Here is a 21,315-nt window from a genome sequence, read left to right as displayed (position 1 = left end):
GGACACACTTTTTCCTGGAAGGGCCTCTTGCTCTCTTCCATGCACACACACACAGACACACAAAGACATGTTCTTGGTCACAGATATACTTTGTCAGTCTTGTGCTCCTCCCACACCTAGTTTACATTGATTATTTAGAAGACAATTTTAGTGACTTAACAATTCCCGAGCATGTTCTTTTCCTGACAAGTTAGGCCTTATCAGGGCTCTTAGTTTTGTAACTCAAAATCTACAGAAACCGAATGAGAATTTCTGGTGTCTTCCTCTTGTAAGTCGCTTTGGATAAAAATGTCTGCCAAGTAAAGTAGTGAAATTGGTCAGAACTGAGAAGTTGGGCGACATGACAGATATTAAACATTAAAGTTTTTCATTTAAGATTATTTGCTTCTAGATTGTTGAAGATGAAAATGAATCAGTCTGCTCTTCTCTGAGGATTTTTTAATCAGAAACGCAAATATTCACACACAATATGTAGAGTATACTTTTTTCAAACTGGTATTTTTTATAATACGTCATGTATCTGACTTCATTTTTACATACAGTAGTATTCAAATGCATGGAATAGACTGAATGCAGATAACTGGTTTTGTAATATACATCCAAACCACAATGTCATGTGGTCCAATATGTCATTATATCCTAATGACATAATCCGTCAGAACAACAACAACATGAGGATATTAGATTATACATTTTTTTTTTTACATTATTGTTACTAGTAAGAAATACCTTTTCAATGAAACCATTCAAAAGGACACCCTAAATTGCAGCTTTTACACTTACTGAGATGTTTTTCTTTGCACTTTCGCTCAGGTTGTCACCTCGGAGCACCACTCCACCTTTCCCATGCGCCACATCAGCCTTGAGTGACTCAGTAAAGGAAATGACATGGCTGTATTTCTATAGGTTCGACTCTGTTGCATCAGACCGCCGCATCGCAGGTTCACTTCGCTAGAAATACCCGAACCACTTGGCTTTAGAAAATATGACGTAGTTAGTGAAGACCTGAGAGCCTGTGATAAGAGCCTTCATTTCAAAATTAAAAATTGAACTGGAGGGAGAGAGGGAGAGAGAGAGAGAGAGAGAGAGAGAGAGAGAGAGAGAGAGAGAAAGACACTTCAGTTTCACATCAAATTCTAACACACAACACACAACCACACTGACAAAAGCTGAAACAGATGAATAGCTTCCTCTCCATTATTACAAGCAATCACCTTCTCCCCCTCCAAGAATTACTGACAGATGGGGTCTAAAGGCGCTAAACGTCTGTAATAATCTGTGGCTGTCAGAGTGACAAAGACGGAAATGGGACACCATTAGCTGTCAGGCCTCATCAGACACCAGAACAACAATTAAAGTATGAAATGGATGAAGATCATCACCACAAGCACCGAGGAGACCCCCCCCCTCATTACCGACTTCGGCATTGCAGGGTTTGAATGGATGTACGTGTTAATTTAACACAGTGACAGTTTTAGTTGAATTAATGGATGTGCTGAGGTGCATAATATCCACGTCCTGGTTTTAACCTTTCTTTCCGATGCCGGATCCGGGTCGCTTTCCCCCACCGAGTTTTCTGTCCCACCAATGTTGTCTGTTCTGCTCAGCTATTCAAAAAATGTTGAATATCAACAATGGCTGGCACGGCGGCATTGTGGACTTCTGTATGAGGCTATCGTGGCTGAATGAGATGGCTGGCAGAGCTGGGAGGGCTCGGCGGCGGCTGCGGGGTGAGGGGGGGTCCGCAGCCGCCCCGCTCGCCTGCCGCACTCGCCTTCCCACGGACGACGGCTGTGAAGTAGCGTCCCGCCGGTGCTGGAGAGGCAGAGCTGGGAGCGACGGGGACGGGTGAGTCCACGTCTGGGCGACGGGCGGGCGGTGGGCTGGTTTGTCACTGGGAGGAGGTGATCGCTGCGCTTGCACAGCACCCACATACCCCCACCCACCCCACCCCTCCACTGTGCCGGATTTACTCATATTAGGTGACGGCGTAACAGGTTCATTCATTTTCTATTTCGGTTCTGCAGCTCTGCCAAACCGTCAAGACAGGATATTTCTGTACAGTATCAGACGTGATTTGGGTGACAGGCAGGTCACAAAATGATTGACAGTTTAACAGAATGGCAACACAGTTAAGGATTTTCAAAACAAATTTGGGAAGAACACATCCTGACCATTTCGAGATCACGTCAGTTCTGGGATGCGAATGAAAGGGACTCTGTGGTGTGTGTGTGTGTGGTGTTGGTGGGGGGTGCCTAGTGGAAGTTTGCTCTTTGTCTGCTTGTCTGTCACCGGGGGCAGTCGGTCTGTGTGTGAAACGTCTCTCCACTCCTGCACCATTGACGCGTCAGTCTCCGGGGCTTTGACCTGTCAGCCCTCTTATATTCACTTCTCCACCCTCGACTTTGTGTGTCCGTGTGTGTGTGTGTGTAAACCCACACTCACCCGCACTCCATCGCATCGTCTCCAAAGCCTTCGCATGCTGTGTATTTTAAAAGTGTCAATCGGGAGAGAGGCGATTCACCCAGGGCCCTATTTTTGCGCTGTGATAGAAGACTCTTCACTAATGTCACATCAGAAATAAACCGACAAGAAGAAGAAAAGGCTGCTTGCCAGTTATCTGTATCTTTGTAAAGAATGTGTAAAATGGAACAAACACAGAGTGATGACTGGCATCTGCCCTAACTCGATTTAGACTCCCTCCTGTCCCCACGTCACATTTGTTTTCCTCGTTTATCATTTGCGGCCCTTATCCAGAGCGTCTTACAATCAGTAGTTACATGAACAGTCCCCCTGGAGACACTCAGGGTTAAGTGTCTTGCTCAGGGACACATATCCATCACCCTCATTCCTGAATTCACCACCCTAAAGCTTTAACTTTAGTACAAATGCATTATAAAAAAAAATAAATAATCCATAACAATGGTTGCTTATGCAGGTCCCTCAACAGCGTCTCTCATTGGCTGTTCAAAAATGTTGTTTGGTTTGAATTTTGCTTTAATATTAACACACCGAATTAATGATTGTGGGCTAACTTGTGCCGCGGTGTCCAAGACGGCCCGACTCCCGCCCTCTCAGCCGCGACAAGGTGACCACGGCCGCGCGCTCTGACGCGCCATCCATTATCCTGTCACGCGCCCGCGCGCGCGCCCGGGCCACCCGGGACAGTGGCGGCGGTAATGAATCCATCCGTAACACCAGCCCCCCCCCCACACCCCATCTCATAATTAATACGTTTGGAGGGCGATGGCTAACTCTTAATTAAATTACGCCTCCGTTAATGAGACCTTTAGGCGCGGACTGAATTTATGGCGGGCATCTCCACGATCAAGTTCTGGCGCGCAACGGAGATTTGTCACTTTCACCCAAATCCCGGCCGCGCGCGCGTGATTAATATATCAGTTCATACATGTTTGTTTCTCTCTCGGAAATTCCATAAATTACAGTCCGTAATTAGCTCGGACCGAACTTCATCTGCAGCCAAGAGGACAGATTTTTCTTTCTTTCTTTCTTTTTTTTTTTTTTTTTTTAGCAATTAACGCGCCAAATATTATCGTTACACGCTCATTCACGCGGAGCCGCGCCGATAAAAACTCGGCGGTATTAATCATGTTACAAAATGAGATGTATTTAATTAATAAAAAAAGGTACACTGGGCAAATTAATTGCGCATTCTCACAATATTATCTTAACCTAATGAAGGCCCAACAAAGGCGGCGTTTCATTTGTTAAGAAAAGACTCCAGATTAGTGGATCTTAATTATCTCTAAAACAATAGAGCGCGGCGGCGGCGACGGCGGCTCGGTCCGCGCACCGGCGCAACGCAACGTAACGCAAAACCAGAAAAAAACCATTAAAAATGAACATTCTGCACTTTCCACCTAACAAAAAGTTTCCATTGTTGTGGAGAAACTGTCCTACACGGCAACGATTCAAAAGATACAAGACGCGTAATGAGGGCTGTAATTAGGAACGCGCCTGTTTGATCTAATTGACGGGGGCGTGGCTTTATGACGCAGTTTTTTTTGTTGTTTTTTTTTGCTAAAACTTTCATCACGATAAAAGAAACCTACACGATCTCGCCCAATAAACAGACCCGTTCGCGCACGGTCCAACATCCACGTCCAATTCTTCTGGGTGACTGAAAGTCCCGGCTTACATTTTTCAGTCATTTTCTGCCTAATTACTACGGTGATTTAATAGACATTTTCTTTCGGCTGGTATGCCGGAGCATCATTCAGTGGGTTATATTCATTTAACGGCTCATAAAACAAACGCGCCTGTTATTAATGCGCTTTTAATAATCCTGGCTGGGAGTAAAACGCACCGGCCGACGTCCATTCACGTCGCGTGTCCCTGTCCCACGGCCCTTGTCCTGCTGTTTTATGGTGGCCTTCATTGTGTGCCGCTTGAAACATCTCCTGTACGCTTGTGAGGCCGCTTTCATTCCCCGGCAGGAGGATAAAAGTCTTTATTTATTGTGGAGAGAACGCTCCTTCATGTCAGCTTCAGGGAATGTGGGAGTGTGTGGTGCACAACACTATCATCTTTATAATCGGCAGAGTAAAGCGTTTTATCTAGGCTTGTGTGTGTGTACAGTACTGTGCTAAAATGTAAGGCCACAAATTCGCTCCGAGCACCTTGCGACAACAGAATCGGTGTGGAAAGGAAACGATGGAGCTTTATGTTTTTCAGAAATCGATATTTTGCAAGTAAACTGTTACAAAGAGTTGTAATACGTCAAGGTTACTCCTTTAAAGGGCCGAAAGGCAGCGGGGTCCTCCAATGCTGAAGCACAGATGCTCCAGCCGGGAGAAGTGCAGATCACACACACACACACACACACACACCTACTTGGAGCAGAAGTCTGATGAACCCTGACCTCAACCTCCCTGGAGCTGTGTGGGATCAGAAAAGGGATTTCGGCACACCACTGTGGTGTTTCTGTTTTTTTTTTCTACTGTAATGTCTATGTTCAAATTCATTTCAAATATGAAATTAAATAAAATGATTGTCTCCTGTACAATTTTTAGCCCCTGCCAGAACAGAGTTGGAGTGTGTGCAGTCTTTATAGGACCGTTTTAGAACCACACACACACACACACACACACACACACACACACACACACACACACACACACAGCTCAGCAGCTTTGCATTTCTGCTTGCAGATCTCGCAGAACCTTGATCAGTGTGCATGGCCCTGCAGGTATTCTGACATTAAGATCTCGAAGGACCAAGGCTCTTTATACCAGTTTGGAGTGTAAGGAGCCATGTTGGATGTTCCCAGGAGACAGGAAGTGAGTGGTCTGAACTTTTTTTCCCCTGTATTTTCCCTGTCCCCACCTATACCCACCAAACAGGCTGATTATCTATACAGAATTCCAGCAGGTTCTGACCATCTTCAACCCTGTTCTGAAAACCAGAGATATCCACACTTTTACTCTTACTGTTAAAGCACGTATTGATTTCATAGGTAAAACTCCACTACATATAATAATCATTATTGCAGTTAGGAGGAGGTGGACTCCAAGACCTATGATGTCCTGACGTGTTGGTGCGGTGGACAGTGTCACCGTGTGAAGTATCAGTCGGATGTTATGACCGCCGGTGACCCGTGAAAAACATTTTACCTGCGTCCACACCAGAGGGGACGCGACCATTCAACGCAGCACAATGGGAATATCAGACCGTGTTCAAATTCCATCTTCATTTGCATGCGTGGCCTCCAAAAAAAAAAAAGAAAAAAAAATCACGCGAATCTTAATGACACTGTCGCCATTGTCGCCGTAATTGAAAAGCCATCCCCTGTTAATTATGGCGACTCAAAGCCTTGTCCGCAGTCACTGGGTTGAAACAAAAAAATAAGTTATTGATTATTTAATTTGGGGGTGGGGGGTTAAATGGATATTTAACGAGCGGTTCGAGTGCAATGGTCTTTAATAAGGGCTGGAAAAGGGATTAAATCGAATATTCGAAAAAGAACAAGAGGGACGCGATAATAATAATTATTAGAGTTTTTTTCCGAGCGCGTTGGGCGCAGTAACAACAACAATATTTCCCCCCTCGGCTGCGCGTTATTAACAGATTGTGTTACAATTTCCTGTTTCATTGAATTTCAAATGACGCTCCCCATTCAAGCGCGCGACCGCGGGGACAATGCGGGACAACTCGTCCCACTTTCTGTGTCAATTAGAGCCAAACTGAATGAACTGGAATTTAAAAAGCGCCGCGGCTCATTACGGCACTTCGTCTTTTTCTTTTTTTTTTCTGGAACCTCAATGCGCTTATTAGTCCTCTGCATCACGAGACGAGGCTCGAAACGCTTTATTTGCTCACTAACAAGTGCAATTTTATTTTAGAACGAGCTGTAAGCCTTGGTTAATTATTTGTATTACATTCGTAAAATAATCAACTTTAATTAGGTTATAAAATAAACAACATATTAGACATGGTTTTGTGGTATAATATCTACAGATTCAAGTACTTTATAAACTCATTTTAACTTATTAATGCACCTGTCATTGCAATTCTTTAAATTATATATATATGCACTATTAAAATAAAGTAAATACATGTTCCAATTAATTGTATTGAGTAAATTAGTTGAACGTTCTTCGTAAGGAATTAAAGACGCAGGGTGGTCCCCTGCTTTTGCTTTCGTTAATTAGGAGATTGATTGAGGAGAAAAGTCCCCTGCACTGTCCCCCGCTGTCCCCCGGCAGACCACGCGGGGATCATTTCCTCCACACGACAAACCACGAAATAACGATGGTGGCGGGGGTCTCCATCATTTAGAGTTTTATTTACAGGCAGATAACGCGAGTGGGCTCAAGGTGTAAAATCTCGCAGCTTGACTGTTACAACGTGATTAGTATTATTATTGGTTGCGTTTTTTTATTAATAAAAAAATGTGTGTGTGGGTCACAGAACAAATTACCCCCCCCATTTAATTAATAAGCTAAATTAAAACGCCGCCTTGAACAAAAGCCGTATGAATATATGTGTGTGTGTGTGTGTGTGTGTGTGTAAGTGTGTGTAATTAGCGTTAAACCCCTGGTGTGAATGGTCCGACTCGAGGTGCGCGACTTCGCGACTTTTTCGATGGCCGAAGCTTCTGGAATCGCCTGGAGGTGCGAAGCCGCGAATCTCACCTACGTGAGGGAGGGTGGCGAAGGCGACACCCTCTAACCGCCGCGACTTTCAGAAGAGAAACTTTCAAAGCGGCGCGGGTTCACGTCAACCTCCACCGGCCCGACGTCCGCCAGGGGGCGCCGGCGCCACAGCGTCCGCGCGGTCTGGACGCCGCAGAGGCTCCGTTCATCCACGGTGTGTGGAAACACCCTGAAGCAATTATTCAAGAAAAAAACATCTTATTCCATCGTCGAAAGGACAGCACCAGGTACAACCTACAGTGTTAATAATCCGATTTTCCATAATTACGGCATAAACAAGAAGCTTGTGCGTCCTTAACAGTCAACTGCAATAGTAAAAAAACTTTTATTATCATAAATTGGCATTACATATGTAAGTAAAGTGGAATATTTGTATACAACAGACAAGCTAATCAACGTGGGAAAAACGTAGTTTAAAAAAAAAACCTTCACGTACCTTCACGCCCTTCAATTCCCGCATGTTCAAAGAGGACGCCAGTACGCATGCGCGGAACAACCAAGAAGCCGAACGAATCTCGCCCAGACAAATTATTAAAGAGTTTCAACTCTACTTGGTCTGCCCTACATGGCCCTATTACACCACACGAAATGGTTATTTGCTGGAATATAGATGACGAAGTCGGGATAAAAGTAAGTTCTTGAAATAAAACTTTACTTCCAAACTTTGGAAATCGCAATTCATCACGCAATCGGCTGCTTAGCCGGAAAAAAAACGTTAACTATACTGCTACATGACGTTAAGAATAAAAGTGGAATATAAGAGAGGTTCGGCGATTACATTCACTTGTCTAAAGCGCTTTAAAACGTCTGTTGACGCGTTGGCCTGCGCCATGTTTCTACGTCACAACTTTCCCACCAATACTTTCGATCGCACCTGAATACTGATGATTTATAAAAAAAAAAAAAAAAAAAAAAACTAATTCCGAGCAACAAACTCTTGGTTTTAAGTGGATGAGAATAAAAGCATTAAAACCCCGAAACTTCTTGACGCCGGGCGGGGCGGTGCGGGGCGGGGCCGTAGGAAAGTTCAGCGGGCGCGCACTTGTTCGAGCGCCGTGATTGGCCGAGACGCCGCTCATTGTTATGCCGCGAGCGCGATCACATGGCCGCGCCTCGCCTCTTAACAGCTGAGGCTGGTGGAGAGTTCGCGGAGTTCTGCAGTGGCGCGCAGAGGAACCCGAACAGAGTTCCTCCCCCGCGAGCACTTTCACTCCGACTGTTTGTGCGTTTTATTACTTTTATAGCGATTTTTTATTTTTAATTGAAAGCTCGGGTGCGACATCGCAGCCCACCTCGAACCCGCCCGAATGTACAGCATGATGGAGACCGAGATCAAGAGTCCCCTCCCGCAGCCCACCTCGGGCTCGGCGCCGGGCGGCAAGAACGGCGGCGCCGGCGACCCGGACCGCGTCAAGCGGCCCATGAACGCCTTCATGGTCTGGTCCCGCGGCCAGCGGCGGAAGATGGCGCAGGAGAACCCCAAGATGCACAACTCCGAGATCAGCAAGCGGCTCGGCGCGGACTGGAAACTTCTGACGGACGCCGAGAAGCGGCCCTTCATCGACGAGGCCAAGCGGCTGCGCGCCATGCACATGAAGGAGCACCCGGATTACAAGTACCGGCCGCGCCGGAAGACCAAGACCCTGCTGAAGAAAGACAAGTACTCCCTGCCCGGGGGGATCCTGGCGCCGGGCGCGGCCGTCGGCGGCGGCGCCGTGTCCGTGGGCCAGCGCATGGACGGGTACGCGCACGTCAACGGCTGGACGAACGGCGCGTACTCGCTCATGCAGGAGCAGCTGGCCTACCCGCAGCACCCCGCCATGAACAGCCCGCAGATCCCGCAGATGCACCGCTACGACATGGCGGGCCTCCAGTACCCCATGATGCCCTCGGCCCAGACCTACATGAGCGCCGCGTCCACGTACGGCGCGTCCCCGGCGTACACGCAGCAGAGCCTGGGCTCCATGGGCTCCGTGTGCAAGACCGAGCCCAGCTCCCCGCCGCCGGCCATCACCTCCCACTCCCAGAGAGCGTGCCTGGGCGACCTGAGGGACATGATCAGCATGTACCTGCCCCCCGGTGGCGGCGGGGACGGCGGCGCGGACCACACGAGCCTGCAGGGCGGCCGCCTGCACAGCGTGCACCCGCACTACCAGAGCGCGGGCACCGGCGTGACCGGCACGCTGCCCCTGACGCACATTTAACCCGGACACGCGCACGCACGCACGCACGCACACACACTGACTCCGGACTCTGGATACTTGACCGCCTCGGTTCGAGGCTCACTAGATTTCCTTAAAACGAAAAGAAAGAAAGAAAGAGACGTTTCTTTTTTTTTTTTTTTTTTTTTTAAGGAGTTCTCTTGCGAGCTGTAAGCAATCAACCTTTTTTTTGTAGAAGAATCTGGACTTCTGTTCCTTTCGGTGGAAAAAAGGCACGTGGCTTCGTCAAGAGGCTGATGTATTTCAGAGAGAAAGAAAAAAGACGAAACTTCTCATAAATGTTTACACTTAATTTGTAGAATGTGTTTTTGTCGGCAGTGTCAAAATATGTGTAGTCTTTTTTTTTTTTTATAATTTTTTTTCTCTCCATGGTTTTAGATTTTAATAAAATGAAATACTCTGCGGAACGCGATCGCAGGTTTATTTATAGCAAGTTTTATTTTTTTTCTTCTAAAATTGTGAACTTCAGTGTGTCTCTTCTACGTTTTTTGTTTCTGTGGATTTTTTTTTTTAAAGTTTAACACGTGTTGTGGCAGAAGTTTATTTAAACTTTTTATTTTATTTGACTTATTTTAAAAGAATGATTAAATTTTTACAAAACAAATTACGAGTAGGTCTGTTTTTCCATACAAAGTGAATTTTTTATTCATCAAAAGTGTGCGCGCGATAGACTGAAAAAGATTTTATTGCAGATGTATTTAATGGAACCCCGTTCGGCGTAATTTCCTGTGCGCTTCTGAACGCTCAAAACTGTGGCTAAAAGTTCGACAAATTATGGCAATTGAAAGAATTTTATCAGAGAGGGGGAAGTGGAAAAGTCGCTCTTTTAGCTGAACATAAACCTTTAAAAAGAAAGTAAAATGGTGAAATGATAAGGTTTGGGGTGGCCATTACCATCTGGCGGAAAGGCTCTGAGAGACCCCCCTCCAAACCGCCAAAATCACCTGTTGGTCGAGAGCGCCGCGGTTTCGCAGGATGATGAACTCTCTCTCTCGCCCGCATTTACTTTATAAAACAGTCCTTAGTCAAATTCATGACCTTTTTATTACTGTTATTAGAAGTCCACGCAAAGTGTAAAAGTGCGCAATGCGCAAACGGAAATCTGTGCTGATAATGTGAAGTGGATTGAGTAAGTGTGTGTGTGTGTGTGTTAGAGAGAGAGCAGCAACTTTATTTACTTTTCTTGAGTAATAGGGAGGTGTTTGATCTTGAGTTTTTGCTCTTGACATTTATGCTGACTGTGACTTTTTTACCTGAAATTGTCTGGTCTTGACCCTGAACTCATATCTATTAGTTGTCAGATTTGCTTCACCGTAGGAATAATTAAGCAATCTTAATAGAATAGGATGCCACCTGGTTTATCGTCAGCCACTGCAATTGATCTGGATCAAATATACAGCCAACTGAATGTTTTTCAATATTTCATCTTTTACATTTATTATGGTTGAGATTTGATTAATTTTACGGGTTGTAACCATACAGTAAAAATCCTTCCTGGTGTACCTGTGGGCTGTGTGTGTATTGAGTAAAGGGACCATTGCGAGCCTCTGCACCTGACACCGTCCGGTCAGGGGACCCTCCAGAACAGGGTCAGCAGTGCCTTCCTATCCCACAGTCACCCCTCCGGGGTTTCCATTCCGAGAGGGGAGAAGATTATCGAACCTCCAGCCTGACATGTCGGTTGAGACCCGCCCACCCAAAACGCCTGCACCCCCCTTGATTCTCTCAGGTCATTTCTGCCAATTTTGTCTCTCTCCCTGTCACATGGCTCTCTTTTTGATCCTCTCTCTCGTGGAGGGTGTTTGTGGTCCGGCCCATGGCTGTTTTTTTTTCCCTGCCATCTGTCAGGGTTTCCTGCATCGTGGATCAGACTCCCAGCATTCAGTCCTCCTGGGACCCCTGATTATCCCTCCCCCCCCAGAAAAAAAAGTTTAACACTCTGCTGCCTCTTTATTAGAGACACCCATCTTATGCTTATAGCATTTTTACCTGTTTCACTCAGTATTTTTACACCAGCACAGGTGATCAGAAGCAGGCTGCAGACCCATCAGCCGCCCATAGACGCATTCATTAGCGGTCAGTTCTTTGACTGACGCTGACATGGGGGTGTCAAAATCCTGTCTCCAGTGCTCTCAGGTAGATCTCCTGCAGTGGCATGGTTGTGAAGGACCACCATATGAAGATGTTTGCAATAAAGACTGGTAGACATGGTGCTTGGAATAATGTTTGTCAAAAAACTAAACAATATAAACCATGGCTACTGAATAACACGGAATATAAGACGTTAGCAATAACCCACAAAATTATTAACAACACACAAGGTTTTTTTTTGATAGTCATCTGTCTAAACAGTGTTGCATTTATCCCTCATGAATTATGCAATAATATATGCATGTGGCCAGGCAGTTGGCTTGATATTATTATGATATTTGGCTTGATATTTTATAGAAGTGTGACCTGGTGTAAAGCAGAATTTGAAAACAAACCAAACATATCCATATTAAATGATATCTTTAATTTCCCAGTATTCAGTAAGTCTTCAAGTGAAAATCAGCGTGGCAGATTGACCCCCCCCCCCGGCCTGTTATCTCCAGCGGTAGCTGGAGATCTGTCCACCCAAGCAGAGCTCTTCTCCTGTCATGTGAAGAACTGTGCTGCCCACTCAGCAAGTGCAGACACATCCATACTTACATCTGCCTATGACCTCACCGGAGCTGTTTGTTTAACCCCCTCTCTAAACCAAACCTAATTACACCCCTCAGGAACTGCAGCTTCTGTCTCTCAGTGTGTGTGTGTGTGTGTGTTAAATCCTGTTCAGGATTTTTTTTTTTTCGAAACGTGGGTAATGACTGTGAGATCATGAAGTGAGTGTTGGTGGCCATGTTTGCTGTGGCATCTGACTTGCTTGTCAACTTCTGCACAGGTTCCAGCCTCCAAAACCACATTCTGGTATGAAATGTAAATATGTTGAGTCAAGAGGGCGGGTCCTGTGAAAAAAAAAAAAAGAGGATGACACTGACGAAGAAGGCGACGACGATGGTGATGATGATGATGCTGACACCTCAGGGGCAGTGCTGTCCCACAGAGGTTGACCCTTGTGTGGGTTGGTTGGACTGACAACCGAGTGCGGGGTGGGGTGGGGGAGGAGTCGGGGGGGTTAATCTCCCTGAACCAGGGCAGATGCTGTTAACGAGGCGCGCTCAGATGCGGCGCTCTCCGTGGGAAAGTGCCACCCAATCCTCGAGGGGTCAGGGACGGGAGTGACCCTCTGAGCCTCACCATACCTCTGCTGCGCTGACCACCGCACCCCCGACTATCTCTCTCTCTTACTTTCCTGAGATGTGCTTCAGGAGCTCAGACTCATTCTCTGACTGTCATCCTGCCAAAAAAAAAAAAAAAAAAGTTGAGGTTGGAGTTGCTTCAGGGGCAAATAATCAATGCAGACAGAAGCAGAGCTGGTCTGAACATCGGCAGATAAGCATCGGCATCTGGAAGGTGACGTGCACCACAAGCCACAAGCCGCAAATCATCCTGAACAAAGTCCCATATGTAGATACATGAATATTCATGCGTGTCTACAACCTTGGCTGTTCGTTCTTTGTTGTCTTATATCGGCCTGCAGTGTTGGTGAAATCTCAGCGGTAGGCCAAGCCAACCCAAATAATGACAAATGACAGTGGCCACGTGACAAGAACTCGTAGCCCAGTGTGGATTAGTAAAGTGTAAATAAACCCAGAGGGTGTGTCTGACAGAAATGGCACCTGTCAAAATGGGCCCTTTGTTTTGGGTGTCATTAGCAAGAAAAACAAGCGTCACCAGTCACAACAGACACACGAAATACACACGGCCCTGTTTTGAGATTTCGTGTGTCTCGTCTTTTTCTGTTTCTTTTCTACACAACCCTTCATGTAGCGTGACATTCCTCGCTCTCATCCAGGGAGGAACTTTGTAAATCTTCGATGACGCACCACGAGCAGCCTGGAAACTGGTTTGAGGGTGTCGATCTCCAGCCCAACCAGTAATGTTGTATCCACACCCGATGTTAGTTTTACTTGGAAACACAAAGAATTTGGTGGAAAATTCTGAAGTTCATGTGTAAAATGTAACATAATGTCTCATGTTGTATAGAGAGAGGGCCACAGTACCCATGTTTCAGTCTTCCTGCCATTTAAACCCTGCAAAACAGTGGCTGTGTGCTGTCAGTATCATCAGCCGTTATATTGGTTGCATTGGCGCTTACTTATACTGACCTCTGATCACTGAAATCATAAAAAGATAAAAAAAATATATAAGTTTAAGGGGAGCTGATTAGATAGGGTTTCATCACATTTTCATGCTAAATGTTTTGGTTTCATTCGTTTTTTTTTCATCCAAATAAAGTGATATGAGTTTTTGTCAGAGACTGGATCTTTATCTGGACTGATGGCAATTCGTTGTCCAGAATATTTATCCAAGCCAAGTGTTTAAAATGCCACTTATGAATTTTATTTGTTATGCAAAAATCAAGTTTTTGATGTTATCAGAATTTTTCACACTGTGTCGATAATTTTTACATGAGTAAAAATTGAAATGTTAATAAAAGAGTGTAAAATATTGATATTTGTGTACATCTGTATGCCTTCTTTCTGTCTGTCTGCTTCACAAAGATATTTTTTGGACATGATCATGTTAGACAGGCACATATGCTGCATAAAGCCATACACACACACATGCTACTGTACTGTACGGAAACAATAGTGATATCGGGGAGGGGCTGCGGGCACTTTCACAGCCAGCCAGCAATGGAGGCGATTAGACCTCTCCTCCAGGCCACAGATATTGATGATGCTCGAGGACCTGGCGAGAAGGAAACATGACTGACAGATGAACAATGCAGTTCCAGGCCATCAACCCTATCACATGGCCCAGATCTGAGTCGTATTGTCACTCAACATGCTAACACGCTCATGTCCTTGTTTAGGCTCAGAACTCTGCTGGTCTGCATTACGTTCACGTAAAAAAAAAAAGAAAAAAAAGAAACTGCAGGCACTCGTCTTGCTGTCTCTGGGCGTCGTCTGGTCAAAACTGAGCAACACCTCAGTTTTGACTGACTTTGGCACTTATTGATTAGTTGCCATTGTTAGTCAGTGAGCTCGTGGCAGACGTGTTTATCAGAAAAACCCAGATGAGCTTTTTTCTGGAGGGGGTTATCTTTCCCTTTCTCATACCTTCGGCCTTGCCCATTACCTGTTTTATTCTGTCTTCTGGTTTTAACACAGAGATTTAATTTACACCATTTCAATATTAATATATAGTTCATGAGAATGATTGATATCACAAAACTACATTCTGTAAAGCTGTGTATGGCAGTTGGCGATTATGATATATGTGTAACGAAACATGTCACAAAAATCATTTAAAAATCATAATTTGAGCGTAAACCACCTAATTTGAAACAGTAGAGAAGAAACTGTCTTGTAAATGTGTTTGGTGAGAAATGCCTTCATCAGTTCCTTCCCTTGTTTTTCTGCTATTAAACACACTATTTATTTCACACACAGTTTAAAGTTTAAGGCATAGAAACTGGATCCCAGCATCTTAATAATGTATCAGAAAAGTATCAACATATAATGCCGTATTGCTGTTTTTGGTCCCACCCACAATCAACATGATTATTAATAACAGGTCCCAATTGATTGGCCATCTTTAAAGCAGTATGTTTTAAGGAACCTGTTTTTGTGTGTTCCCTGTCAAAGAGCCACGAGTTATCAGTTTAGCCCTTTGGGGAGAAGCTGCTATAGCTACAGGTGGTGAATAGGACATTTTGGGTGGTTTGGTGTCCTATTCTCACGCCTGTCTCGTGTTTCTTGATGCCTGCACTGCACACAGAATGCAAGAAAAAAAAAGTAGTTTTCAATCACAGGCGGCAAAATAGCAATATTTAGTTTGACTTGAGCCGAAAAGTTGAACAAATCTTTTGCCCTGTTCCGTACTGCCTCCTCAGCCCCCCCTCCCCTGGCAAATCTCACACCTTGGATGCATAAACATGCCTGAATCCCACACATCCACCCCCAGGGGGTCTGCGTCAGGCTTTACAGCCAGAGCTGTGACACCAATCAGGGGGAGATGGCGGGCGCCTTTGTCATGCTAACAGAGATCTGCTCTTGTCTCTTATTCAAATGCTTCTCTCCGTTCCCCGAAACCCTCCCGCTCTCCTTCCCCTCTCTCTTTCCCTCTCACTTATTCCTTTGCTCCCTCCATCCCTCGCCACAGCCAAGTTAATCTGCGCCGGGAAGCAGAAAGAAAGAGTCAGAGCATAACAGGAGAGGGAGTGAAACACAGAGAGAGCGAGAGAAAGAGAGTCCTCACCCTTCTGCTGATCACTCGTCCCCATTCCTGGGGGTCAGTAAGACCCTCGCAGCGCCAGGCTGTTACCATGCCCAACCAGGGGACCATTTCATATTCAAATGGCCCAATCAGGCCTGTGACCCATGGGGGGCTTTTTACGGCTCAGGCCTTGGGTCATCGGGGTCAAGATGGTGATTTAATAGCCGAGGCAAGGAGAGGGAAGGGGGTGTGATGGGTCAGAGGGAAAAGAAGTGACTTAGAGGAATGGGCAATAAAAAAGCATTTTTCCCCCCAAGTTGTCATGTAAATGGGAAAACTTTCTCTCCCTCACACCTCCAGCCTTTTTTCTCACTTTCAGGCTATATTAACTGGACACGTTTGGTCACCGTGCACCTGTTGCTCAATGACGCCGGCCTTTACCATGGTAATTAAATTAAACTGGCTGGTTTATGGTAACTTTTTAAAAGAGGGAAAATCTTTTGGTTTAGACATTTATAGGTCAATTATTGTGTGTTAATTCTTGAAAATAATCTCTTTAATACAGATTTTTGAAGACGTAAATCTAAAAAAGGTTTAGGCGTATTTTAGGTAGGAGGTATTATGAAATGTGTAGATATTTTCCATGACAGTTGCATTTTTTTCGTCAGTTCAGATATTCTAGTGGTTGCAGGTCCATATTTTGACAATTGCTTGATGAGCCTGACGTGGTGCCACTCTGTCCCTTGTTTGAGCTTCTGGAGCATCTTGTTCTTCTGGTCTGTGCCCTGCAAAAGGATGACACAGTGTAGGTGTGTATGCATGTGTGTGTGTGTGTGTGTGTATGAATGCAGCTCTTTGGGTGCCTCCCTCAGGCACCCAACGGTAAACATTTCAGTCATTATGGTGTCCCTGGATGCAGCATACACCCCTCCCCTGTTATAAGGAGAGGCTCAAAAGTCTGGTATTTAATATGCAAATTTTGCGCTAAGAACTAGTGAAATAGTTTGAAGCTCGGGACCAGCTCATCTTATAATTTTTTTCCGGATGAAATCTGAACTTCCTTTGCAGAAAGGAAGTAAGAAGCAGGACATCAGGTGGCTTCAGGTAACATCTGCCGCACCCCTGTTGACAGGACTCCGGCGTAATCGTGCCAGCTCAAATACTCCAGTTCTGCCTCCGGGTTCCCCTTTTAAAAAGGGAACTGCCAGTCAGGTCAACCCCTTCCCCATTATTACCGTGCCGACACGCTGTCATGTGATCCTCACCAGGTATGGTGATAATAATTCGGCCCTGGAACTCATTCTGTCCCTCAACGGAAAAAGAGAGATTTATGAATGCTGGGAGTAAATCTGTTTAGATGTTTGCATGGTACTAATATCCAAATAAGTAAAGCTGTAGTATTTCTTGATGAATGGAGACTCAGAGCTGTATTAGAATTTGCCACATGGAGAGTTGTGCTGTATTCACATTTTGTATTGTATTGAAAATATTGAAAGATTGATAAAGAGATGAGAACTGTACTCTGTTTTGGTGAGTATAATATGATATGGTACCAATAGAATGGTAGACCTGGGGTAGTGGTGAAGAAGGGGAGAGGAACACTTTAGGTGATTGTAATGGGCCAAGCAGAGCTGCAGTAGGTTTTGCTGGAGGGACAGGGCAAGCATACAGAGGTGGTATTCGAAGAGATTTGTAAAAGGCTTATTTCAAAAATACATGGTGCTGTATGTCTGGACAGAGGAGGAGGCAGGTGATCTTCTTCATTATTACAATAATGAATAAAAAGTTGAGAAACCTTTTCTCAGTGAAACTGCAGACTGTAACCTGCCAGAAAACCCTCACTCGTGGCCACGCCCCCAGATAATAAGCTTCCCTTTCCATGGTAGTGTGCATAATGCACCTGTGTCACCTTCTGTTCCAATGACAGCTAGAGGGTTGCTGCAATGACAATAAGCACATCTGGAAATGTAAATGAACACATTTTACACTGACTTGTCATGAGATGATGACATGAATGACTGAATTGAAACATTCTTTAATCTTTTTTTTTTTTTTTTGCAAATATGTATCGGAAATGTGTTGTAAGACTTCTGATGGTTCTGATTATCTAATAGACATACACCATAATGTAAAATGGCTTCCGTATGCCTTGCTAAACTAGAGTCTTTTGTTTTGGAGATTTTACCGTTCTGCTCTGTGGTAAAGGAGACCCTGTCTGTATGTCTTACTTCATCAATCAGACGTTTCTTAAGTAGTAAGTAATATCAAGTGTTCCAGGCAAACTTCCAGGAAGCTTCCTGGTCTAGATGATTAGAGTGGCCTGTGCTGGACTCGACTCAGCAGCCTCTGAGCAAGGTACCGTCCCCACACACTGCTTCCCGGGTGCCTGTCATGGCTGCCTACTGCTCACAAAGGTGATGGGTTAAATGCATTTTGTTGTGTCACTGTGTGCCGCGCTACAGTGTTTCACAATGACTTCATTTTAACTTTCAACGCGCAACCCACATGAAACGCTCTGTGGTTGCCAAATCGCTACACAACACCTTACACTGATACTCATGTAAATAGGACTACTTTCCCCTCACCAGATATTCGCTAAGAGTTTGGCATACGAGTTTAATTGTTCTGTTTAGGAAACCACGCATCAGCTGGCGGTTCATCTTGGGAGCCGCAGATCATTTTGACAAGCTGTCAATCATACTTTCTGTCGCTGTATGACATACGACCCATTCCAGCATAATACCTTGAAAATGTTCTCAATGTTCTCACATTCCTGTTAACTAGGGCTGTAAATTGTTGGATTATTTTGGTCATAATGAAAAAAAGTGTTCAGATTATGTTTCACAAGGGATAAGTCAAGACGCGGTTGATGTTTTATTTTGTTTCATTATCTGAATTCTCTGAGGAAAACTTCTCTGGAATATCTGTAGGATCCATCAGTCTAAAGGAAAGTGGTTCCAAGCAACTACATAAGGCTCTGGGGCAAGATTTTGAAAGCCCATTTTAAACTAATATTTCCTTAAGATTTATTTTCATTTAATTTAATTTCTGCTCGTTTAAATCAAACTCAGTACTCATCAAACCAGTAATTTCCTGGTCAGACTGACAGTGCTTTTTAGAATTTAAAATAACACACACACACACGGACAAAAAGAGAAAATGCCCCAGTAGTACTAGTCCTTCACCCACTGATGTTGCATACCCATGTTTTATAGGAATGCATATAGACTATACAATAAAAACAGCAAAAACATATTCTGCAAGCAGTAGCACTAATGTTCCACATGCCTGCATGTGTCACAACTTTCTCGTCCACTTGTTGTTATGATTCCTCGGTGTGCCGCCAGGAAAACTTCTTTCTGAATGCCAGACCTCCCACACAACAATGCAGAACCGTGTCATCCGCTGGGGAAGAAAAGGCTTTCTGCATTTCCCTTTTTCTTTTCATTTCTTTTTTAACTGCCGTGAAGACTGACGAAATCACTCTAAATGGCCTTAATTCTGTCATTAGACCGGGAGGGAGACGGACTGTGATTGGCTGAGGCTCGGCACCATATATGTCGGCACTGGATGAGACACGGAGGGCCTGCTGGGAAAATGGTGTCGTAATCAGGAGCCCTGGAGTTCTGCCTGATCAGGTACGTTTCCTAAACCCCCCCACCACCGCACTCCTCCATATGTCCCCCACAGCCACTGCAAACTGAACCCACCCACCCAACACCAAACTCCCCTTCTGCTCCATGAGAACTAAATGTGAAAATGCTTATGAACTGATGTTACATTATGTGCACTTATTAAGCAGTTTGTTTTTTTGTCGTTTCATTTCGGTTCATGTTTTCGTTTTTTTTATTTGCTCTAATCTGATCGGATCAACTTTTGCTAAAGTATATTTGACGATAACCTCAAAGACCGACATGCAGGGTGCACTATACCTTAGACCAAAAATTGTCACATGTGACACACCACAGCGCAGCACCCAGTGCACAGAGTGAAATGTGTCCTCTGCATTTATCCCATCCCCTGTGGGTGCAGCGTGTGGGGATGGTACCTTGCTCAGTGGCAGTTTGGTGATTCAGGATTTGAACCTGAAACCTTCCCTACCACACACCCCATTCTCTAAAATGAAAGGAGAGGGTATCATTCATCCCGGCCATCTGGGTGTGTCCAGTGAACACACACATGTGCAAAACACACACATATATAAACAAACACAGAGGTTAGTGTTAGCCGTGCCACTCTGCCGTACAGAGTATCAAAGGCAACATAGTTATCAGGTCAGTTTTGTCATGTTTAACCGTGACATGCAGACAGTGACATGCAGAAATAGCGGTGTTGAGGATCTTAAATTAAACTAGAAACTAATTTCAATCCGGTTCTAACATATTATCAGAATAATTTCTTTCTGTAGTTCTTATGAAAGGCTTCAAACTTCTGCATTTTATTGGCAAACATTTGTTTTTTGATATTTTTAATGGCAGTTTAGAATTTCCTGCAATTTATTAATCCATGTTTTAAAGTTTGTTTATACTTTAAAGTTTGCTTAAAAATGATTCACTGATAATTAAATGCCATCACCTATATTATTGAACAAATACACATTGCCACTTCAGTGTTATTTGGCTTCTTTAGCTATCATATTGTTTATTAATAGTTACATAATAACTAATGCAATGTTTTATTTTTCCTATTCTTTTTATGCCGGAAAAAAAAGTCCATTTTTTTTTATACAGATGTTTCTGCATGGATGGTCAGGTGATCAGCTGTCCAGGGTGGCATTCGGTCCCAACAGAAGGGGTGGCGTTGCTGCTGCCATAATCCTCCTACCCACCGATACCTCCCCTCCAGCTCAATCCGTCCATCACCCCACCCCCACCACCCTCGGGCTCCCATTCCCAGCCCGGCCCTGCCGCTCTGCAGAGTCAGGAGGCCAGGCCACTGAACGCCTTTGTGCCTGCTAACCAAAGCGGAATGGCCCGGGTGACAAAAGGGGGAGGAGCGGGGTGCAGGCAACACAAAGCCCCGGGGGAGAAAGGGAGTATGTGGGAGAAAAAGAGGCATGGGGGAGAAACCGGGGCCTGTTGGAAGCCAGATATTCACACTCAACTTCAGCAAATAAACACAAATTCAGCCAATCACTTCTGCCTGAGCCTCATCTTTACATCATGAACATTCATCACAGTGTCACAAAGGGTGACCTGTATTGGTGACCTGTATCACATCTAATGTTTGGGAGTCGGGGAGGAAGGGGGCGCGGTGGGAAAACAACAACCGATGCTGTGGTTGCCACACCCGTCACTTGCACTGGCTGCACAGTGACAGTTTTATTTACTCCACTGTCCTTTATACTGCAGCATGTATCAAAATGATGCTGAGTGTCACCTGTTAGGTGAATTCCTACAGTCCAGAATTAATGAACAGGTCCAAATTCCAATTTGATTTGCCCCTGACATATATTTACATTCAAAATGTAGTGTCATGTCTTGGGTCTCAGGACCTGGAGCTCATACCTGGGTCTCAGCTACCTGGAGCTACCAGATTTGTCTGAACTGTCCATTTGCAAATATCTGCTACCAAATCAAGTAGAAAATACATGTTTCACAAAGCATGTTACC

General features: G+C 44.8%; 1 protein-coding gene and 1 long non-coding RNA gene across 4 annotated transcripts; both read left to right on the top strand.

The window, feature by feature from the left end:
- Window positions 1–1,645: 1,645 nt before the first annotated feature.
- Window positions 1,646–20,772, top strand: LOC114768441 (uncharacterized). Of its 3 annotated transcripts, XR_003743055.1 has the most exons (4): window positions 1,646–1,848; window positions 5,172–5,300; window positions 19,215–19,341; window positions 20,434–20,772. It is a non-coding gene; the product is annotated as an uncharacterized LOC114768441 (long non-coding RNA). The 3 variants fall into 3 exon arrangements; XR_003743056.1 differs by lacking the exon at window positions 5,172–5,300 and having other exon boundaries at window positions 1,655–1,848; XR_003743057.1 differs by lacking the exons at window positions 1,646–1,848; window positions 5,172–5,300 and adding an exon at window positions 7,721–7,805.
- sox3 (SRY-box transcription factor 3) lies at window positions 8,307–9,484 on the top strand. The gene has a single exon (XM_028960729.1). The coding sequence runs from the start codon at window positions 8,483–8,485 to the stop codon at window positions 9,377–9,379; it is 897 nt and encodes a 298-aa protein (XP_028816562.1). The 5' UTR covers window positions 8,307–8,482; the 3' UTR covers window positions 9,380–9,484.
- Window positions 20,773–21,315: the final 543 nt, after the last annotated feature.

This window comes from Denticeps clupeoides, chromosome 18 (assembly GCF_900700375.1).
Source record: "Denticeps clupeoides chromosome 18, fDenClu1.1, whole genome shotgun sequence".
NCBI lineage: Eukaryota > Metazoa > Chordata > Actinopteri > Clupeiformes > Denticipitidae > Denticeps > Denticeps clupeoides.
The sequence above is the reverse complement of the archived record's forward strand: the minus strand, read 5'-3'. Positions and strand labels throughout refer to the sequence as shown.

Bases quoted from the DNA above. Each gene is read 5' to 3' on its own strand.
- sox3 (XM_028960729.1), top strand. From the start codon at position 8,483: ATGTACAGCATGATGGAGACCGAGATCAAGAGTCCCCTCCCGCAGCCC.